At 55.5% G+C, this 20480-nt stretch overlaps 1 protein-coding gene across 1 annotated transcript in view; it reads right to left on the bottom strand.

Annotated features, from left to right (window-relative positions):
* Positions 1-20480, bottom strand: part of C5_1H6orf136 (chromosome 5_1 C6orf136 homolog) — a 140531-nt gene that overhangs the window by 20204 nt on the left and 99847 nt on the right. The window contains exons 4-5 of the mRNA XM_078641708.1: positions 1883-2083; positions 1633-1702 (exon numbers count right to left, since the gene is read on the bottom strand). Of these exons, the coding sequence (XP_078497834.1) occupies positions 1633-1702; positions 1883-2083 (271 nt within the window). The remainder of the gene's footprint in view (positions 1-1632; positions 1703-1882; positions 2084-20480) is intronic.

Genomic DNA, 20480 nt, shown 5'->3' with positions numbered 1-20480 from the left:
ATAATGTTTATTACGATTAGTAATTATCATGAAAAGTAGCAAAACATGTCTATTAATTAAACTGTTTTCACACACTTTGTTAAAGTTAACCTGAAAGGCCCTTTTCTGATGATGAGCAAGCATGGTATGAATGATGTAATAATTTTGAATCATTTTATATTTGTCCTCTTTTCATTTCTACGGGTGGTTCAGCACCGTTTCACCTCTCCTATGTTCTATTCCTTGGCGCCGCTTCCGGATTTACAAGCCTTTAATGTTCCTTAGATTTTTCCAGTGTGAATTTCAAAGTGCGGCTATGTGATGCTGGTGTGTGACGTGGTGATAGCTTTTAGGCTTCGCTGTACTCTTTGCCTCTCTGAGTGCACGTGCAATCACTTGACATCGCAGTCCTTTCCGATTTGCTTCCTAACTCAATCTGAATTCTACAAGGCCGGTTTCTTTACTGATGCCTTTCCGAGCAGTGCTCCTGACATCTAAAGTATTTTTTCCTTTTTGTAAGTTAAAAGGTGTACACATAGATACAAATTGTCGTTTATTGGAAAGCACGTTTTAAGCAAGCTAATGTGACAAATTAGTAAAGTATTATCTTCACATGGTGACATCACCGAAAGTACAATAATGCATCATGAGAGAGCATACTTAACGAGCAGAGAGCACAACTATCACACGGAGGATACTCTGGCGACACTGCAAGCAGAGAGCGCGGAACACACTGCGAGCTCAACGGGCGGAAAGCTCACCCCAAGCTGCAAAGTGGCGCGCGAGCCACAGCCACACACGTGGTTTCAATTATCTTGCCCGTGTCTGGGCACGATAATTGAAACCACATGGCCTATTGGTGTCTATCACGCGCACCGAGCGTAATAGACACCAATAGGTCGTGGGCGGAGCAAAGCGCCCGCCTTTGGCCTATTGCGTGCTGGCTTTCAAAAAACCACGCACGCAAAGGCCAATAACGTGCCACATAAGGAAAGGCACACGCTCGTGCATGTGCTTTTCCTAGGGCAGCCTCACATCCCCGTTTTTCACCTCCTAAATGTCTGGCGCTGCGCGAGCACTTCTGTGCAGTGCAACGCTAGGCGCGAGACCTAAAAAGGCTTTGCATTAATGAACCATGAATACAAGTTTGAACAGCATTAACCCATGGACACAAATATTACCTCAACTGTAGGCAAAGCCCTTCCCTGATCCATAATGTGGTACTGCAAACTGGCAGCCAAAGGGTTTGTGCTGCAGGGGTTGGGTCTACTTGTCCCAAAGACAAAATACACTTGAAAACGTGTTGCCTTTTACCCCAAACCATATGTCCTGGGCCTTGGGCTACTGCAAATCAGCTTAGCGGATCTCTTACAGTATCTGAAGAAACGGGGGAAAGCATAACCTGATTCCTCAACCAATACAGAAGGGGAGCGTCCTCTAAGCTTTTCATAGCCATAGTTCATTGAGCCACAAAAGATGGTTCCCCTTTCGACCAACAAATAACAGATTTAGGGACTTGCAAGATAAAAAGGAAACACGCTCCTTTTTCAAGTTGTGGATAAATGAGATTCATTGACTTTTTCTCCTGCCAATTTTAGAGAACAGACTCTCGCAGAATAATCTATTCATAGTCTAAAGCATACCCTGCCTCACCTTATCCACTTTGTGGTAGCAGATCAAGCCGTCTGGGCCAAGAAAGAATGTGGAATGGGCATCGTAGCATCTGTAAAACAAAAAGGATCCAGTGAAAGGAGCAAACGCAGCACAATTTATCGAAGAGCAAGAGTTTATCTCTCACAACTCCTGAACAAACTGATCATGTTCGATTTTAAGACTAGACTGACCAGATGTTTGCTGACCACCGGACACTTAATCCCCAGAGAAGCCTGCTGCCCACACTTACCTGTACAGTTCGGTCTTATCTTTTTTGTAGAAGCGGAACATTAGCACATGGAAGGGAAGCCCCGTCACCCGCCACCGAGCTTGGACACTCCAGTTTTCAGGATGCTGCGTTAGCTTCAGCACCTCCATCTGGACATCGGCAAAGTAGTTCCAGGCCAGGAAGCGCAAGAGTGTCAACACAACCTGGTACATAGGACGGCCGCTGGGAATGAGAGGGAGAACAATGTAGTAGTTTATTAGAGGCCAAAAACTACCAGTATCAGCTTTGTTGTTGCTATCAGGGAAAACATATTTGATAGTTAAATCAGCCCAGTACAAATCAATGCCAGAGGTAGGGGGAATGGAGTCCTGCTTTCTGTAGTGCCAGGGCCAAAGACACCACCGTGCAAGGTTAAGTAATCATAATAAGCATAGCTTGAGAGTCTATCAAAGACACTGCGGTTCAATGTAAGTATTCTTGGTAAGTAATGAAACTATGAAGAGCAGGACAGAAAGTTCACTAACCATTAAGCTGCAAAACCATTCCTAGAGTTCTATTAACTGTTTCATAGTGATCTCTGAGCTGCCAGACTGCCGAGCCGCTGCTGAGCAGGGCCGTGACCGTGACTCTATACCTGCAAGTCGCGAGCCCTGTGCCTCGAGCCCAGGGAAGATCTTGCGGCTGCGCGCAGCAGCGCAGAGGTAGACAGAGGTAGGCGGTGACAAGCCAGCTCTTCCTTTCAGAGGGCAAACGACAATGTGAGGCAAGGAGTGGGGGAGCAGGCTAAGGCTGCAGTCCCTCCCGTATGCCTAGAAGTGGTTGGCGTTTGTCCTGCACAGCTGCACTCCTACAAGAAGCACAGCTCCAAACAGGATTCCAAGCCACACAGCCCTAGAGCCTTGATAGGCTGAGGAAACCGTGCAAGGGACAACAACACGAACGTAAAAGGGCCAACAATACGATATTTTTTAAAGGGGGTAAGTCCCAATAAGCCCTCAAACCGGCTCAGTTAGACAGCCGGCAACGATTGCATAGACCATCTGGACCGTGGACGTGGCAGACTAGCGGCTTAACAGTGGCTACGTTCGCCTGCGGATTGGAGATTGAGGAGGCAGTGCCACACTATACTGATCTCAAGCTAGTCTGCCGGTGCCCGCCTGTCCACACGCTGCATGAGCGCAAGGGAGCGGGAAATAGGGTGGAGGATTCACGACGACAGAGTCTATCTCTGCTGGATCTGAGGTGAGTGGACTCTCTCCAAAAGTGTTTTTCTGTGGTTAAAGACTTTAATGACTCTATAGCCACACTTTACCTTACCTCTGGTAACCTAACTGGAAGCAGAACCTCACCTTGCTGGACGCTGGGCAGTTCCATTTTTGTCACGGCCGGGAAAAGCTGCGAAACACGCTGCTGGGGGGACTACAATCCCCATCCTCCATTGCGCCTGGGGAAGCCCGGGCCAAGGGCAGGCACGGCCACGCCAGTCGGAGCCCGGCAGAGACTGGAATGGGCCCCCTCTCTGACTCCTGATATAAGAACTCTCGGAAGACCGCATCGGTATGAAAAAGGTAAATACAATAACAACTGAGGGAGGCATATCTCTAAATTTGATTCCTTTTTGCTGAAAGCCACCACAGCTAGAGATAATCAAATCGCACTGACTAAGAGACTGTCGCTGGGTGGAGGGGGTAACTCAATAGAGGCTAAGGTTGGTCATAATGACTGGAAAACAGTGACGCACAGGAAGGGGCTGTTGGGCCAGACCACTTGGATCAATTAGCAGTGTCTTTTCCATCACCATCTCCTAGCCGTGTACTCTCAGCAACAGCAAAGGGAAAAACACTACCGAAAAGGAAAAGAGCCTCAAAAACTGAATACACCCAAGAAAGCTAAAAAGATCAAGGAAATCGACCCAAACCTTAATTGCCACAGAGCATATACCCCAGCAAAATGTGCCAACTGTGATGATGCCTCGATCTCTTGAGGAGACTAACAACCTTGCTACAGCCTATACTATCACGTCTGACTGCAATAGAAGGAATGCTAAAATCCCTAATGATTGACAAAACAGCGACTGGTGGGTCACTCATAAACAAAGATAAAACTCTTGTGCAGACATCTAGTAATGTGCAGCTCAATCCGCTGCACCCTATAAGGAAAAATATTGTATGTGCACAGCAGCCCACCCTATACAACCCCTTACAGCCCTCTCTAGGCGCCCACCTCTCCGAGTAGCCCAGCGCGTAGCCCCTTCCTGTATCGACCGAAGCCTCCCGCCCCTGTACAAAAAATACAGGCATCCCACCAAAACCGCTCGTCGTATAGCGCCTTCCAGCGGACAGACCAGCCACGCCCTTCCTAGGCACACAGCAGCTCACCCTGCACAGCTCATGTATAGTAGCCCAGCCCCAGTACCCCTTCATTACAGCTCATATAGCGCCTTCCAGCGTACAGACCAGCCACGCCCTTCCTAGGCACACAGCAGCTCACCCTGCACAGCTCATGTATAGTAGCCCAGCCCCAGTACCCCTTCATTACAGCTCATATAGCGCCTTCCAGCGTACAGACCAGCCACAACCTCCCTAGGCACACAGCAGCTCACCCTGCACAGCTCATGTATAGTAGCCCAGCCCCAGTACCCTTTCACTACAGCTCATATAGGGCCTTCCAGTGTACAGACCAGCCACGCCCTTCCTAGGCACACAGCAGCTCACCCTGCACAGCTCATGTATAGAAGCCCAGTACCCTTTCACTACAGCTCATATAGCGCCTTCCAGTGTACAGACCAGCCACGCCCTTCCTAGGCACACAGCAGCTCACCCTGCACAGCTCATGTATAGAAGCCCAGTACCCTTTCACTACAGCTCATATAGCGCCTTCCAGTGTACAGACCAGCCACGCCCTTCCTAGGCACACAGCAGCTCACCCTGCACAGCTCATGTATAGAAGCCCAGTACCCTTTCACTACAGCTCATATAGCGCCTTCCAGTGTACAGACCAGCCACGCCCTTCCTAGGCACACAGCAGCTCACCCTGCACAGCTCATGTATAGAAGCCCAGTACCCTTTCACTACAGCTCATATAGCGCCTTCCAGTGTACAGACCAGCCACGCCCTTCCTAGGCACACAGCAGCTCACCCTGCATAGCTCATGTATAGTAGCCCAGCCCCAGAACCCTTTCACTACAGCTCATATAGCGCCTTCCAGTGTACAGACCAGCCACGCCCTTCCTAGGCACACAGCAGCTCACCCTGCACAGCTCATGTATAGAAGCCCAGTACCCTTTCACTACAGCTCATATAGCGCCTTCCAGTGTACAGACCAGCCACGCCCTTCCTAGGCACACAGCAGCTCACCCTGCACAGCTCATGTATAGAAGCCCAGTACCCTTTCACTACAGCTCATATAGCGCCTTCCAGCGTACAGACCAGCCACGCCCTTCCTAGGCACACAGCAGCTCACCCTGCACAGCTCATGTATAGAAGCCCAGTACCCTTTCACTACAGCTCATATAGCGCCTTCCAGTGTACAGACCAGCCACGCCCTTCCTAGGCACACAGCAGCTCACCCTGCACAGCTCATGTATAGAAGCCCAGTACCCTTTCACTACAGCTCATATAGCGCCTTCCAGTGTACAGACCAGCCACGCCCTTCCTAGGCACACAGCAGCTCACCCTGCATAGCTCATGTATAGTAGCCCAGCCCCAGAACCCTTTCACTACAGCTCATATAGCGCCTTCCAGTGTACAGACCAGCCACACCCTTCCTAGGCACACAGCAGCTCACCCTGCACAGCTCATGTATAGAAGCCCAGTACCCTTTCACTACAGCTCATATAGCGCCTTCCAGTGTACAGACCAGCCACGCCCTTCCTAGGCACACAGCAGCTCACCCTGCATAGCTCATGTATAGTAGCCCAGCCCCAGAACCCTTTCACTACAGCTCATATAGCGCCTTCCAGTGTACAGACCAGCCACACCCTTCCTAGGCACACAGCAGCTCACCCTGCACAGCTCATGTATAACCCAGCCCCAGCTCCCCTTCAGCTCATATTGCGCCTTCTAGCTTACAGACCAGCCACACCCTTCCTAGGACACACAACAGCTCACAGCACAGCTCATGTATAGTAGCCCAGAACCAGCACCCCTTCCCTACAGCTCATACAGCGCCTTCCAGCGTACAGACAGCCCACACCCCCCCTCCCAGGGTACACAGCAGCTCACAGCACAGCTCATGTACAGCTTGGTCTTTCTCTTGTCGCCTACACAAACCAGCTGTGAGCCCCTCCCACAGACACAGCAGAGTACACAGGGCAGCTTCTTACCAGCCAAGAGCCCCCCCCCCCCCCCACAGTCCCTCCCTCGACCTCTCCCCTCTGTATACAACAGCCCACAGCCCCTCCCCCTCGCTACACAGCCCAGGTCCTGTACCACTATACCCCAGCCGTCCCACAGCACTGGTCCTGTACCACTATACCCCAGTCGTCCTCCAGCATGAGTCCTGTACTACTATACCCCAGCCGTCCTACAGCATGGGTCCTGTACCACTATACCCCGGCCGTCCTACAGCATGGGTCCTGTACCACTATACCCCAGCCGTCCTACAGCATGGGTCCTGTACCACTATCCCCAGTCGTCCTCTAGCATGGGTCCTGTACCACTATACCCCAGCCGTCCTACAGCATGGGTCCTGTACTACTATACCCTAGCCGTCCTACAGCAGTGGTCCTGTACTACTATACCCCAGCCGTCCTACAGCATGGGTCCTGTACCACTATACCTCCGCCGTCCTACAGCATGGGTCCTGTACCACTATACCCCAGCCGTCCTACAGCATGGGTCCTGTACCACCATACCCCAGCCGTCCTACAGCATGGGTCCTGTACCACTATACCCCGGCCGTCCTACAGCATGGGTCCTGTACCACTATACCCCAGCCGTCCTACAGCATGGGTCCTGTACCACTATACCCCAGCCGTCCTACAGCATGGGTCCTGTACCACTATACCCCAGCCGTCCAACAGCATGGCTCCTGTACCACTATACCCCGGCCGTCCAACAGCATGGCTCCTGTACCACTATCCCCAGTCGTCCTCTAGCATGGGTCCTGTACCACTATTCCCCAGCCGTCCTACAGCACGGGTCCTGTACCACTATACCCCAGCCGTCCTACAGCACGGGTCCTGTACCACTATACCCCAGCCGTCCTACAGCACGGGTCCTGTACCACTATACCCCAGCCGTCCTACAGCATGGGTCCTGTACTACTATACCTCCGCCATCCTACGGCACGGGTCCTGTACCACTATACCCCAGCCGTCCAACAGCATGGCTCCTGTACCACTATACCCCAGCCGTCCAACAGCATGGCTCCTGTACCACTATATCCCAGCCGTCCAACAGCATGGCTCCTGTACCACTATCCCCAGTCGTCCTCTAGCATGGGTCCTGTACCACTATACCCCAGCCGTCCTCCAGCATGGGTCCTGTACCACTATACCCCAGCCGTCCAACAGCATGGCTCCTGTACCACTATCCCCAGTCGTCCTCTAGCATGGGTCCTGTACCACTATACCCCAGCCGTCCTACAGCATGGGTCCTGTACCACTATACCCCAGCCGTCCAACAGCATGGCTCCTGTACCACTATACCCCGGCCGTCCTACAGCACGGGTTCTGTACTACTATACCTCCGCCATCCTACGGCACGGGTCCTGTACCACTATACCCCAGCCGTCCTACAGCAGTGGTCCTGTACCACTATACCCTAGGCGTCCTACAGCACGGGTTCTGTACTACTATACCCCGGCCGTCCTACAGCATGGCTCCTGTACCACTATACCCCAGCCGTCCTACAGCATGGCTCCTGTACCACTATACCCCGGCCGTCCAACAGCATGGCTCCTGTACCACTATACCTCTGCCGTCCTACAGCACGGGTCCTGTACCACTATACCTCCGCTGTCCGATGGCACGGGTCCTGTACCACCATACCCCAGCCGTCCTACAGCACGGGTCCTGTACCACTATACCCCAGCCGTCCTACAGCATGGCTCCTGTACCACTATACCCCAGCCGTCCTTCAGCATGGGTCCTGTACCACTATACCCCAGCCGTCCTACAGCACGGGTCCTGTACCACTATATCCCGGCCGTCCTACAGCACGGGTCCTGTACCACTATACCCCAGCCGTCCTTCAGCATGGGTCCTGTACCACTATACCCCAGCCGTCCTTCAGCATGGGTCCTGTACCACTATACCCCAGCCGTCCTACAGCACGGGTCCTGTACCACTATACCCCAGCCGTCCTACAGCACGGGTCCTGTACCACTATACCTCCGCCGTCCAACAGCATGGCTCCTGTACCACTATACCCCAGCCGTCCTACAGCATGGGTCCTGTACCACTATACCCCAGCCGTCCTACAGCTTGGGTCCTGTACCACTATACCCCAGCAGTCCTACAGCATGGGTCCTGTACCACTATACCCCAGCCGTCCTACAGCATGGCTCCTGTACCACTATACCCCAGCCGTCCTACAGCATGGCTCCTGTACCACTATACCCCAGCCGTCCTACAGCTTGGGTCCTGTACCACTATACCCCAGCAGTCCTACAGCATGGGTCCTGTACCACTATACCCTAGCCGTCCTACAGCATGGGTCCTGTACTACTATACCCTAGCCGTCCTACAGCATGGGTCCTGTACCACTATACCCCAGCCGTCCTTCAGCATGGGTCCTGTACTACTATACCCCAGCCGTCCTCCAGCATGGGTCCTGTACCACTATTCCCCAGTCGTCCTCCAGCATGGGTCCTGTACCACTATAACCCAGCCGTCCTACGGCACGGGTCCTGTACCACTATACCCCAGCAGTCCTACAGCACAGGTCCTGTACCACCATACCCCAGCCGTCCCACAGCACTGGTCCTGTACCACTATACCCCAGCCGTCCTACAGCAGTGGTCCTGTACCACTATACCCTAGCCGTCCTACAGCACGGGTTCTGTACTACTATACCCCAGCCGTCCTACAGCATGGCTCCTGTACCACTATACCTCTGCCGTCCTACAGCACGGGTCCTGTACCACTATACCTCCGCCGTCCTACAGCACGGGTCCTGTACCACTATACCTCCGCCGTCCTACAGCATGGGCCCTGTACCACTATACCCCAGCCGTCCTACAGCATGGGTCCTGTACTACTATACCCCAGCCGTCCTACAGCACGGGTCCTGTACCACTATACCCCGGCCGTCCTACAGCATGGCTCCTGTACCACTATACCCCAGCAGTCCTACAGCATGGGTCCTGTACCACTATACCCCAGCCGTCCTACAGCATGGGTCCTGTACTACTATACCCCAGCCGTCCTACAGCACGGGTCCTGTACCACTATATCCCGGCCGTCCTACAGCATGGGTCCTGTACCACTATACCCCAGCCGTCCTACAGCATGGGTCCTGTACTACTATACCCCAGCCGTCCTCCAGCATGGGTCCTGTACCACTATTCCCCAGTCGTCCTCCAGCATGAGTCCTGTACCACTATACCCCAGCCGTCCTACGGCACGGGTCCTGTACCACTATACCCCAGCAGTCCTACAGCACAGGTCCTGTACCACCATACCCCAGCCGTCCCACAGCACTGGTCCTGTACCACTATACCCCAGCCGTCCTACAGCAGTGGTCCTGTACCACTATACCCTAGCCGTCCTACAGCACGGGTTCTGTACTACTATACCCCAGCCGTCCTACAGCATGGCTCCTGTACCACTATACCCCGGCCGTCCAACAGCATGGCTCCTGTACCACTATACCTCTGCCGTCCTACAGCACGGGTCCTGTACCACTATACCTCCGCTGTCCGACGGCACGGGTCCTGTACCACCATACCCCAGCCGTCCTACAGCATGGGTCCTGTACCACTATACCTCCGCCGTCCTACAGCACGGGTCCTGTACCACTATACCTCCGCCGTCCAACAGCATGGGTCCTGTACCACTATACCCCAGCAGTCCTACAGCATGGGTCCTGTACCACTATACCCCGGCCGTCCTACAGCAGGGGTCCTGTACTACTATACCCCAGCAGTCCTACAGCATGGCTCCTGTACCACTATACCCTAGCCGTCCTCCAGCATGGGTCCTGTACCACTATTCCCCAGTCGTCCTCCAGCATGGCTCCTGTACCACTATACCCTAGCCGTCCTACAGCACGGGTCCTGTACTACTATACCCCAGCAGTCCTACAGCATGGCTCCTGTACCACTATACCCTAGCCGTCCTCCAGCATGGGTCCTGTACCACTATTCCCCAGTCGTCCTCCAGCATGGCTCCTGTACCACTATACCCTAGCCGTCCTCCAGCATGGGTCCTGTACCACTATACCCTAGCTGTCATACAGCATGGGTCCTGTACCACTATTCCCCAGTCGTCCTCCAGCATGGGTCCTGTACCACTATTCCCCAGTCGTCCTCCAGCATGGCTCCTGTACCACTATACCCTAGCCGTCCTACAGCATGGCTCCTGTACCACTATACCCTAGCCGTCCTCCAGCATGGGTCCTGTACCACTATACCCTAGCTGTCATACAGCATGGGTCCTGTACCACTATTCCCCAGTCGTCCTCCAGCATGGGTCCTGTACCACTATTCCCCAGTCGTCCTCCAGCATGGCTCCTGTACCACTATACCCTAGCCGTCCTACAGCATGGCTCCTGTACCACTATACCCTAGCCGTCCTACAGCATGGCTCCTGTACCACTATACCCTAGCCGTCCTACAGCACGGCTCCTGTACCACTATACCCCAGCCGTCCTACAGCATGGCTCCTGTACCACTATACCCTAGCCGTCCTACAGCATGGCTCCTGTACCACTATACCCCGGCCGTCCTACAGCATGGCTCCTGTACCACTATACCCCGGCCGTCCTACAGCATGGCTCCTGTACCACTATACCCCGGCCGTCCTACAGCATGGCTCCTGTACCACTATACCCCAGCAGTCCTACAGCATGGCTCCTGTACCACTATACCCTAGCCGTCCTACAGCATGGCTCCTGTACCACTATACCCCAGCCGTCCTACAGCATGGGTCCTGTACCACTATTCCCCAGTCGTCCTCCAGCATGGCTCCTGTACCACTATACCCTAGCCGTCCTACAGCATGGGTCCTGTACTACTATACCCTAGCCGTCCTACAGCATGGGTCCTGTACCACTATACCCCGGCCGTCCTCCAGCATGGGTCCTGTACTACTATACCCTAGCAGTCCTACAGCATGGGTCCTGTACTACTATACCCTAGCCGTCCTACAGCATGGATCCTGTACCACTATACCCCGGCCGTCCTACAGCATGGCTCCTGTACCACTATACCCCAGCCGTCCTACAGCATGGGTCCTGTACCACTATACCCCAGCCGTCCTACAGCATGGGTCCTGTACCACTATACCCCAGCCGTCCTACAGCATGGGTCCTGTACTACTATACCACAGCCGTCCTACAGCATGGGTCCTGTACCACTATTCCCCAGTCGTCCTCCAGCATGGCTCCTGTACCACTATACCCTAGCCGTCCTACAGCATGGGTCCTGTACTACTATACCCTAGCCGTCCTACAGCATGGCTCCTGTACCACTATACCCCCGGCCGTCCTACAGCATGGGTCCTGTACTACTATACCCCAGCCGTCCTACAGCATGGCTCCTGTACCACTATACCCCGGCCGTCCTACAGCATGGCTCCTGTACCACTATACCCTAGCCGTCCTCCAGCATGGGTCCTGTACCACTATACCCCAGCCGTCCTACAGCACGGGTCCTGAACCACTATACCTCCGCCGTCCTACAGCACGGGTCCTGTACCACTATACCTCCGCCGTCCAACAGCATGGGTCCTGTACCACTATACCCCAGCCGTCCTACAGCACGGGTCCTGTACCACTATACCCCGGCCGTCCTACAGCATGGCTCCTGTACCACTATACCCTAGCCGTCCTCCAGCATGGGTCCTGTACCACTATACCCCAGCCGTCCTACAGCACGGGTCCTGAACCACTATACCTCCGCCGTCCTACAGCACGGGTCCTGTACCACTATACCTCCGCCGTCCAACAGCATGGCTCCTGTACCACTATACCCCGGCCGTCCTACAGCATGGGTCCTGTACTACTATACCCTAGCCGTCCTACAGCATGGCTCCTGTACTATACCCCGGCCGTCCTACAGCATGGCTCCTGTACCACTATACCCCGGCCGTCCTACAGCATGGCTCCTGTACCACTATACCCCAGCCGACCTACAGCATGGCTCCTGTACCACTATACCCCAGCAGTCCTACAGCATGGGTCCTGTACCACTATACCCCAGCCGTCCTACAGCATGGGTCCTGTACCACTATACCCCAGCCGTCCTACAGCATGGCTCCTGTACCACTATACCCCAGCCGTCCAACAGCATGGGTCCTGTACCACTATACCCCAGCCGTCCTACAGCACGGGTCCTGTACCACTATACCTCCGCCGTCCAACAGCATGGCTCCTGTACCACTATACCCCAGCAGTCCTACAGCATGGGTCCTGTACCACTATACCCCAGCCGTCCTACAGCATGGCTCCTGTACCACTATACCCCAGCCGTCCAACAGCATGGGTCCTGTACCACTATACCCCAGCCGTCCTACAGCACGGGTCCTGTACCACTATACCTCCGCCGTCCAACAGCATGGCTCCTGTACCACTATACCCCAGCAGTCCTACAGCATGGGTCCTGTACCACTATACCCCAGCCGTCCTACAGCATGGGTCCTGTACCACTATACCCCAGCCGTCCTACAGCATGGGTCCTGTACTACTATACCCCAGCCGTCCTACAGCATGGCTCCTGTACCACTATACCCCAGCCGTCCTACAGCAGTGGTCCTGTACTACTATACCCCAGCCGTCCTACAGCAGTGGTCCTGTACCACTATACCCCAGCCGTCCTACAGCATGGGTCCTGTACTACTATACCCCAGCCGTCCTACAGCATGGCTCCTGTACCACTATACCCCAGCCGTCCTACAGCAGTGGTCCTGTACTACTATACCCCAGCCGTCCTACAGCAGTGGTCCTGTACCACTATACCCCGGCCGTCCTACAGCAGTGGTCCTGTACTACTATACCCCAGCCGTCCTACAGCAGTGGTCCTGTACCACTATATCCCAGCCGTCCTACAGCATGGGTCCTGTACTACTATACCCCAGCCGTCCTACAGCAGTGGTCCTGTACCACTATACCCCAGCCGTCCCACAGCACTGGTCCTGTACCACTATACCTCCGCCGTCCAACAGCATGGGTCCTGTACCACTATACCCTAGCCGTCCTACAGCATGGGTCCTGTACCACTATACCCCAGCCGTCCTACAGCATGGCTCCTGTACCACTATACCCCAGTCGTCCTCCAGCATGAGTCCTGTACCACTATACCCCAGCAGTCCTACAGCATGGGTCCTGTACCACTATACCCCGGCCGTCCTACAGCAGTGGTCCTGTACTACTATACCCCAGCCGTCCTACAGCATGGGTCCTGTACTACTATACCCCAGCCGTCCTACAGCATGGGTCCTGTACCACTATACCCCAGTCGTCCTCCAGCATGAGTCCTGTACCACTATACCCCAGCAGTCCTACAGCATGGGTCCTGTACCACTATACCCCGGCCGTCCTACAGCAGTGGTCCTGTACCACTATACCCCGGCCGTCCTACAGCAGTGGTCCTGTACTACTATACCCCGGCCGTCCTACAGCAGTGGTCCTGTACCACTATACCCCGGCCGTCCTACAGCAGTGGTCCTGTACCACTATACCCCAGCAGTCCTACAGCAGTGGTCCTGTACCACTATACCCCGGCCGTCCTACAGCAGTGGTCCTGTACTACTATACCCCAGCCGTCCTACAGCATGGGTCCTGTACTACTATACCCCAGCCGTCCTACAGCATGGGTCCTGTACTACTATACCCCAGCCGTCCTACAGCATGGGTCCTGTACCACTATACCCCAGCCGTCCTACAGCATGGGTCCTGTACCACTATACCCCAGCCGTCCTACAGCATGGGTCCTGTACTACTATACCCTAGCCGTCCTCCAGCATGGGTCCTGTACCACTATACTCCAGTCGTCCTCCAGCATGGGTCCTGTACCACTATACCCCAGCCGTCCTACAGCAGTGGTCCTGTACTACTATACCCCAGCCGTCCTACAGCATGGGTCCTGTACTACTATACCTCTGCCGTCCTACAGCACGGGTCCTGTACCACTATACCTCCGCCATCCTACGGCACGGGTCCTGTACCACTATACCTCCGCCGTCCTACAGCATGGGTCCTGTACCACTATACCCCGGCCGTCCAACAGCATGGCTCCTGTACCACTATCCCCAGTCGTCCTCTAGCATGGGTCCTGTACCACTATTCCCCAGCCGTCCTACAGCACGGGTCCTGTACCACTATACCCCAGCCGTCCTATCGCACGGGTCCTGTACCACTATACCCCAGCCGTCCTACAGCACGGGTCCTGTACCACTATACCCCAGCCGTCCTACAGCATGGGTCCTGTACTACTATACCTCCGCCATCCTACGGCACGGGTCCTGTACCACTATACCCCAGCCGTCCAACAGCATGGCTCCTGTACCACTATACCCCAGCCGTCCAACAGCATGGCTCCTGTACCACTATATCCCAGCCGTCCAACAGCATGGCTCCTGTACCACTATCCCCAGTCGTCCTCTAGCATGGGTCCTGTACCACTATACCCCAGCCGTCCTCCAGCATGGGTCCTGTACCACTATACCCCAGCCGTCCAACAGCATGGCTCCTGTACCACTATCCCCAGTCGTCCTCTAGCATGGGTCCTGTACCACTATACCCCAGCCGTCCTACAGCATGGGTCCTGTACCACTATACCCCAGCCGTCCAACAGCATGGCTCCTGTACCACTATACCCCGGCCGTCCTACAGCACGGGTTCTGTACTACTATACCTCCGCCATCCTACGGCACGGGTCCTGTACCACTATACCCCAGCCGTCCTACAGCAGTGGTCCTGTACCACTATACCCTAGCCGTCCTACAGCACGGGTTCTGTACTACTATACCCCGGCCGTCCTACAGCATGGCTCCTGTACCACTATACCCCAGCCGTCCTACAGCATGGCTCCTGTACCACTATACCCCGGCCGTCCAACAGCATGGCTCCTGTACCACTATACCTCTGCCGTCCTACAGCACGGGTCCTGTACCACTATACCTCCGCTGTCCGATGGCACGGGTCCTGTACCACCATACCCCAGCCGTCCTACAGCACGGGTCCTGTACCACTATACCCCAGCCGTCCTACAGCATGGCTCCTGTACCACTATACCCCAGCCGTCCTTCAGCATGGGTCCTGTACCACTATACCCCAGCCGTCCTACAGCACGGGTCCTGTACCACTATATCCCGGCCGTCCTACAGCACGGGTCCTGTACCACTATACCCCAGCCGTCCTTCAGCATGGGTCCTGTACCACTATACCCCAGCCGTCCTTCAGCATGGGTCCTGTACCACTATACCCCAGCCGTCCTACAGCACGGGTCCTGTACCACTATACCCCAGCCGTCCTACAGCACGGGTCCTGTACCACTATACCTCCGCCGTCTAACAGCATGGCTCCTGTACCACTATACCCCAGCCGTCCTACAGCATGGGTCCTGTACCACTATACCCCAGCCGTCCTACAGCTTGGGTCCTGTACCACTATACCCCAGCAGTCCTACAGCATGGGTCCTGTACCACTATACCCCAGCCGTCCTACAGCATGGCTCCTGTACCACTATACCCCAGCCGTCCTACAGCATGGCTCCTGTACCACTATACCCCAGCCGTCCTACAGCTTGGGTCCTGTACCACTATACCCCAGCAGTCCTACAGCATGGGTCCTGTACCACTATACCCTAGCCGTCCTACAGCATGGGTCCTGTACTACTATACCCTAGCCGTCCTACAGCATGGGTCCTGTACCACTATACCCCAGCCGTCCTTCAGCATGGGTCCTGTACTACTATACCCCAGCCGTCCTCCAGCATGGGTCCTGTACCACTATTCCCCAGTCGTCCTCCAGCATGGGTCCTGTACCACTATAACCCAGCCGTCCTACGGCACGGGTCCTGTACCACTATACCCCAGCAGTCCTACAGCACAGGTCCTGTACCACCATACCCCAGCCGTCCCACAGCACTGGTCCTGTACCACTATACCCCAGCCGTCCTACAGCAGTGGTCCTGTACCACTATACCCTAGCCGTCCTACAGCACGGGTTCTGTACTACTATACCCCAGCCGTCCTACAGCATGGCTCCTGTACCACTATACCTCTGCCGTCCTACAGCACGGGTCCTGTACCACTATACCTCCGCCGTCCTACAGCACGGGTCCTGTACCACTATACCTCCGCCGTCCTACAGCATGGGTCCTGTACCACTATACCCCAGCCGTCCTACAGCATGGGTCCTGTACTACTATACCCCAGCCGTCCTACAGCACGGGTCCTGTACCACTATACCCCGGCCGTCCTACAGCATGGCTCCTGTACCACTATACCCCAGCAGTCCTACAGCATGGGTCCTGTACCACTATACCCCAGCCGTCCTACAGCATGGGTCCTGTACTACTATACCCCAGCCGTCCTACAGCACGGGTCCTGTACCACTATATCCCGGCCGTCCTACAGCATGGGTCCTGTACCACTATACCCCAGCCGTCCTACAGCATGGGTCCTGTACTACTATACCCCAGCCGTCCTCCAGCATGGGTCCTGTACCACTATTCCCCAGTCGTCCTCCAGCATGAGTCCTGTACCACTATACCCCAGCCGTCCTACGGCACGGGTCCTGTACCACTATACCCCAGCAGTCCTACAGCACAGGTCCTGTACCACCATACCCCAGCCGTCCCACAGCACTGGTCCTGTACCACTATACCCCAGCCGTCCTACAGCAGTGGTCCTGTACCACTATACCCTAGCCGTCCTACAGCACGGGTTCTGTACTACTATACCCCAGCCGTCCTACAGCATGGCTCCTGTACCACTATACCCCGGCCGTCCAACAGCATGGCTCCTGTACCACTATACCTCTGCCGTCCTACAGCACGGGTCCTGTACCACTATACCTCCGCTGTCCGACGGCACGGGTCCTGTACCACCATACCCCAGCCGTCCTACAGCATGGGTCCTGTACCACTATACCTCCGCCGTCCTACAGCACGGGTCCTGTACCACTATACCTCCGCCGTCCAACAGCATGGGTCCTGTACCACTATACCCCAGCAGTCCTACAGCATGGGTCCTGTACCACTATACCCCGGCCGTCCTACAGCACGGGTCCTGTACTACTATACCCCAGCAGTCCTACAGCATGGCTCCTGTACCACTATACCCTAGCCGTCCTCCAGCATGGGTCCTGTACCACTATTCCCCAGTCGTCCTCCAGCATGGCTCCTGTACCACTTTACCCTAGCCGTCCTACAGCACGGGTCCTGTACTACTATACCCTAGCAGTCCTACAGCATGGCTCCTGTACCACTATACCCTAGCCGTCCTCCAGCATGGGTCCTGTACCACTATTCCCCAGTCGTCCTCCAGCATGGCTCCTGTACCACTATACCCTAGCCGTCCTCCAGCATGGGTCCTGTACCACTATACCCTAGCTGTCATACAGCATGGGTCCTGTACCACTATTCCCCAGTCGTCCTCCAGCATGGGTCCTGTACCACTATTCCCCAGTCGTCCTCCAGCATGGCTCCTGTACCACTATACCCTAGCCGTCCTACAGCATGGCTCCTGTACCACTATACCCTAGCCGTCCTCCAGCATGGGTCCTGTACCACTATACCCTAGCTGTCATACAGCATGGGTCCTGTACCACTATTCCCCAGTCGTCCTCCAGCATGGGTCCTGTACCACTATTCCCCAGTCGTCCTCCAGCATGGCTCCTGTACCACTATACCCTAGCCGTCCTACAGCATGGCTCCTGTACCACTATACCCTAGCCGTCCTACAGCATGGCTCCTGTACCACTATACCCTAGCCGTCCTACAGCACGGCTCCTGTACCACTATACCCCAGCCGTCCTACAGCATGGCTCCTGTACCACTATACCCTAGCCGTCCTACAGCATGGCTCCTGTACCACTATACCCCGGCCGTCCTACAGCATGGCTCCTGTACCACTATACCCCGGCCGTCCTACAGCATGGCTCCTGTACCACTATACCCCGGCCGTCCTACAGCATGGCTCCTGTACCACTATACCCCAGCAGTCCTACAGCATGGCTCCTGTACCACTATACCCTAGCCGTCCTACAGCATGGCTCCTGTACCACTATACCCCAGCCGTCCTACAGCATGGGTCCTGTACCACTATTCCCCAGTCGTCCTCCAGCATGGCTCCTGTACCACTATACCCTAGCCGTCCTACAGCATGGGTCCTGTACTACTATACCCTAGCCGTCCTACAGCATGGGTCCTGTACCACTATACCCCGGCCGTCCTCCAGCATGGGTCCTGTACTACTATACCCTAGCAGTCCTACAGCATGGGTCCTGTACTACTATACCCTAGCCGTCCTACAGCATGGATCCTGTACCACTATACCCCGGCCGTCCTACAGCATGGCTCCTGTACCACTATACCCCAGCCGTCCTACAGCACGGGTCCTGTACCACTATACCCCAGCCGTCCTACAGCATGGGTCCTGTACCACTATACCCCAGCCGTCCTACAGCATGGGTCCTGTACCACTATACCCCAGCCGTCCTACAGCATGGGTCCTGTACTACTATACCACAGCCGTCCTACAGCATGGGTCCTGTACCACTATTCCCCAGTCGTCCTCCAGCATGGCTCCTGTACCACTATACCCTAGCCGTCCTACAGCATGGGTCCTGTACTACTATACCCTAGCCGTCCTACAGCATGGCTCCTGTACCACTATACCCCCGGCCGTCCTACAGCATGGGTCCTGTACTACTATACCCCAGCCGTCCTACAGCATGGCTCCTGTACCACTATACCCCGGCCGTCCTACAGCATGGCTCCTGTACCACTATACCCTAGCCGTCCTCCAGCATGGGTCCTGTACCACTATACCCCAGCCGTCCTACAGCACGGGTCCTGAACCACTATACCTCCGCCGTCCTACAGCACGGGTCCTGTACCACTATACCTCCGCCGTCCAACAGCATGGGTCCTGTACCACTATACCCCAGCCGTCCTACAGCACGGGTCCTGTACCACTATACCCCGGCCGTCCTACAGCATGGCTCCTGTACCACTATACCCTAGCCGTCCTCCAGCATGGGTCCTGTACCACTATACCCCAGCCGTCCTACAGCACGGGTCCTGAACCACTATACCTCCGCCGTCCTACAGCACGGGTCCTGTACCACTATACCTCCGCCGTCCAACAGCATGGCTCCTGTACCACTATACCCCGGCCGTCCTACAGCATGGGTCCTGTACTACTATACCCTAGCCGTCCTACAGCATGGCTCCTGTACTATACCCCGGCCGTCCTACAGCATGGCTCCTGTACCACTATACCCCGGCCGTCCTACAGCATGGCTCCTGTACCACTATACCCCAGCCGTCCTACAGCATGGCTCCTGTACCACTATACCCCAGCAGTCCTACAGCATGGGTCCTGTACCACTATACCCCAGCCGTCCTACAGCATGGGTCCTGTACCACTATACCCCAGCCGTCCTACAGCATGGCTCCTGTACCACTATACCCCAGCCGTCCAACAGCATGGGTCCTGTACCACTATACCCCAGCCGTCCTACAGCACGGGTCCTGTACCACTATACCTCCGCCGTCCAACAGCATGGCTCCTGTACCACTATACCCCAGCAGTCCTACAGCATGGGTCCTGTACCACTATACCCCAGCCGTCCTACAGCATGGGTCCTGTACCACTATACCCCAGCCGTCCTACAGCATGGGTCCTGTACTACTATACCCCAGCCGTCCTACAGCATGGCTCCTGTACCACTATACCCCAGCCGTCCTACAGCATGGGTCCTGTACCACTATTCCCTAGCCGTCCTACAGCATGGGTCCAGTACTACTATACCCTAGCCGTCCTACAGCATGGCTCCTGTACCACTATACCCCGGCCGTCCTACAGCATGGGTCCTGTACTACTATGCCCTAGCCGTCCTACAGCATGGCTCCTGTACCACTATACCCCGGCCGTCCTACAGCATGGCTCCTGTACCACTATACCCTAGCCGTCCTCCAGCATGGGTCCTGTACCACTATACTCCAGCCGTCCTACAGCATGGGTCCTGTACCACTATACCCCAGCCGTCCTACAGCATGGGTCCTGTACTACTATACCCCAGCCGTCCTACAGCACGGGTCCTGTACGTCTATACCTCCGCCGTCCTACAGCATGGGTCCTGTACCACCATACCCCAGCCGTCCTACAGCACGGGTCCTGTACCACTATACCTCCGCCGTCCTACGGCACGGGTCCTGTACCACTATACCCCAGCAGTCCTACAGCATGGGTCCTGTACCACTATACCCCAGCCGTCCTACAGCA

This window comes from Lissotriton helveticus, chromosome 5_1, assembly GCF_964261635.1.
Source record: "Lissotriton helveticus chromosome 5_1, aLisHel1.1, whole genome shotgun sequence".
NCBI classification, from domain to species: Eukaryota; Metazoa; Chordata; class Amphibia; order Caudata; family Salamandridae; genus Lissotriton; species Lissotriton helveticus.
Note: the sequence above shows the minus strand (reverse complement) of the source record. Positions and strands in the feature narration are given on the sequence as shown.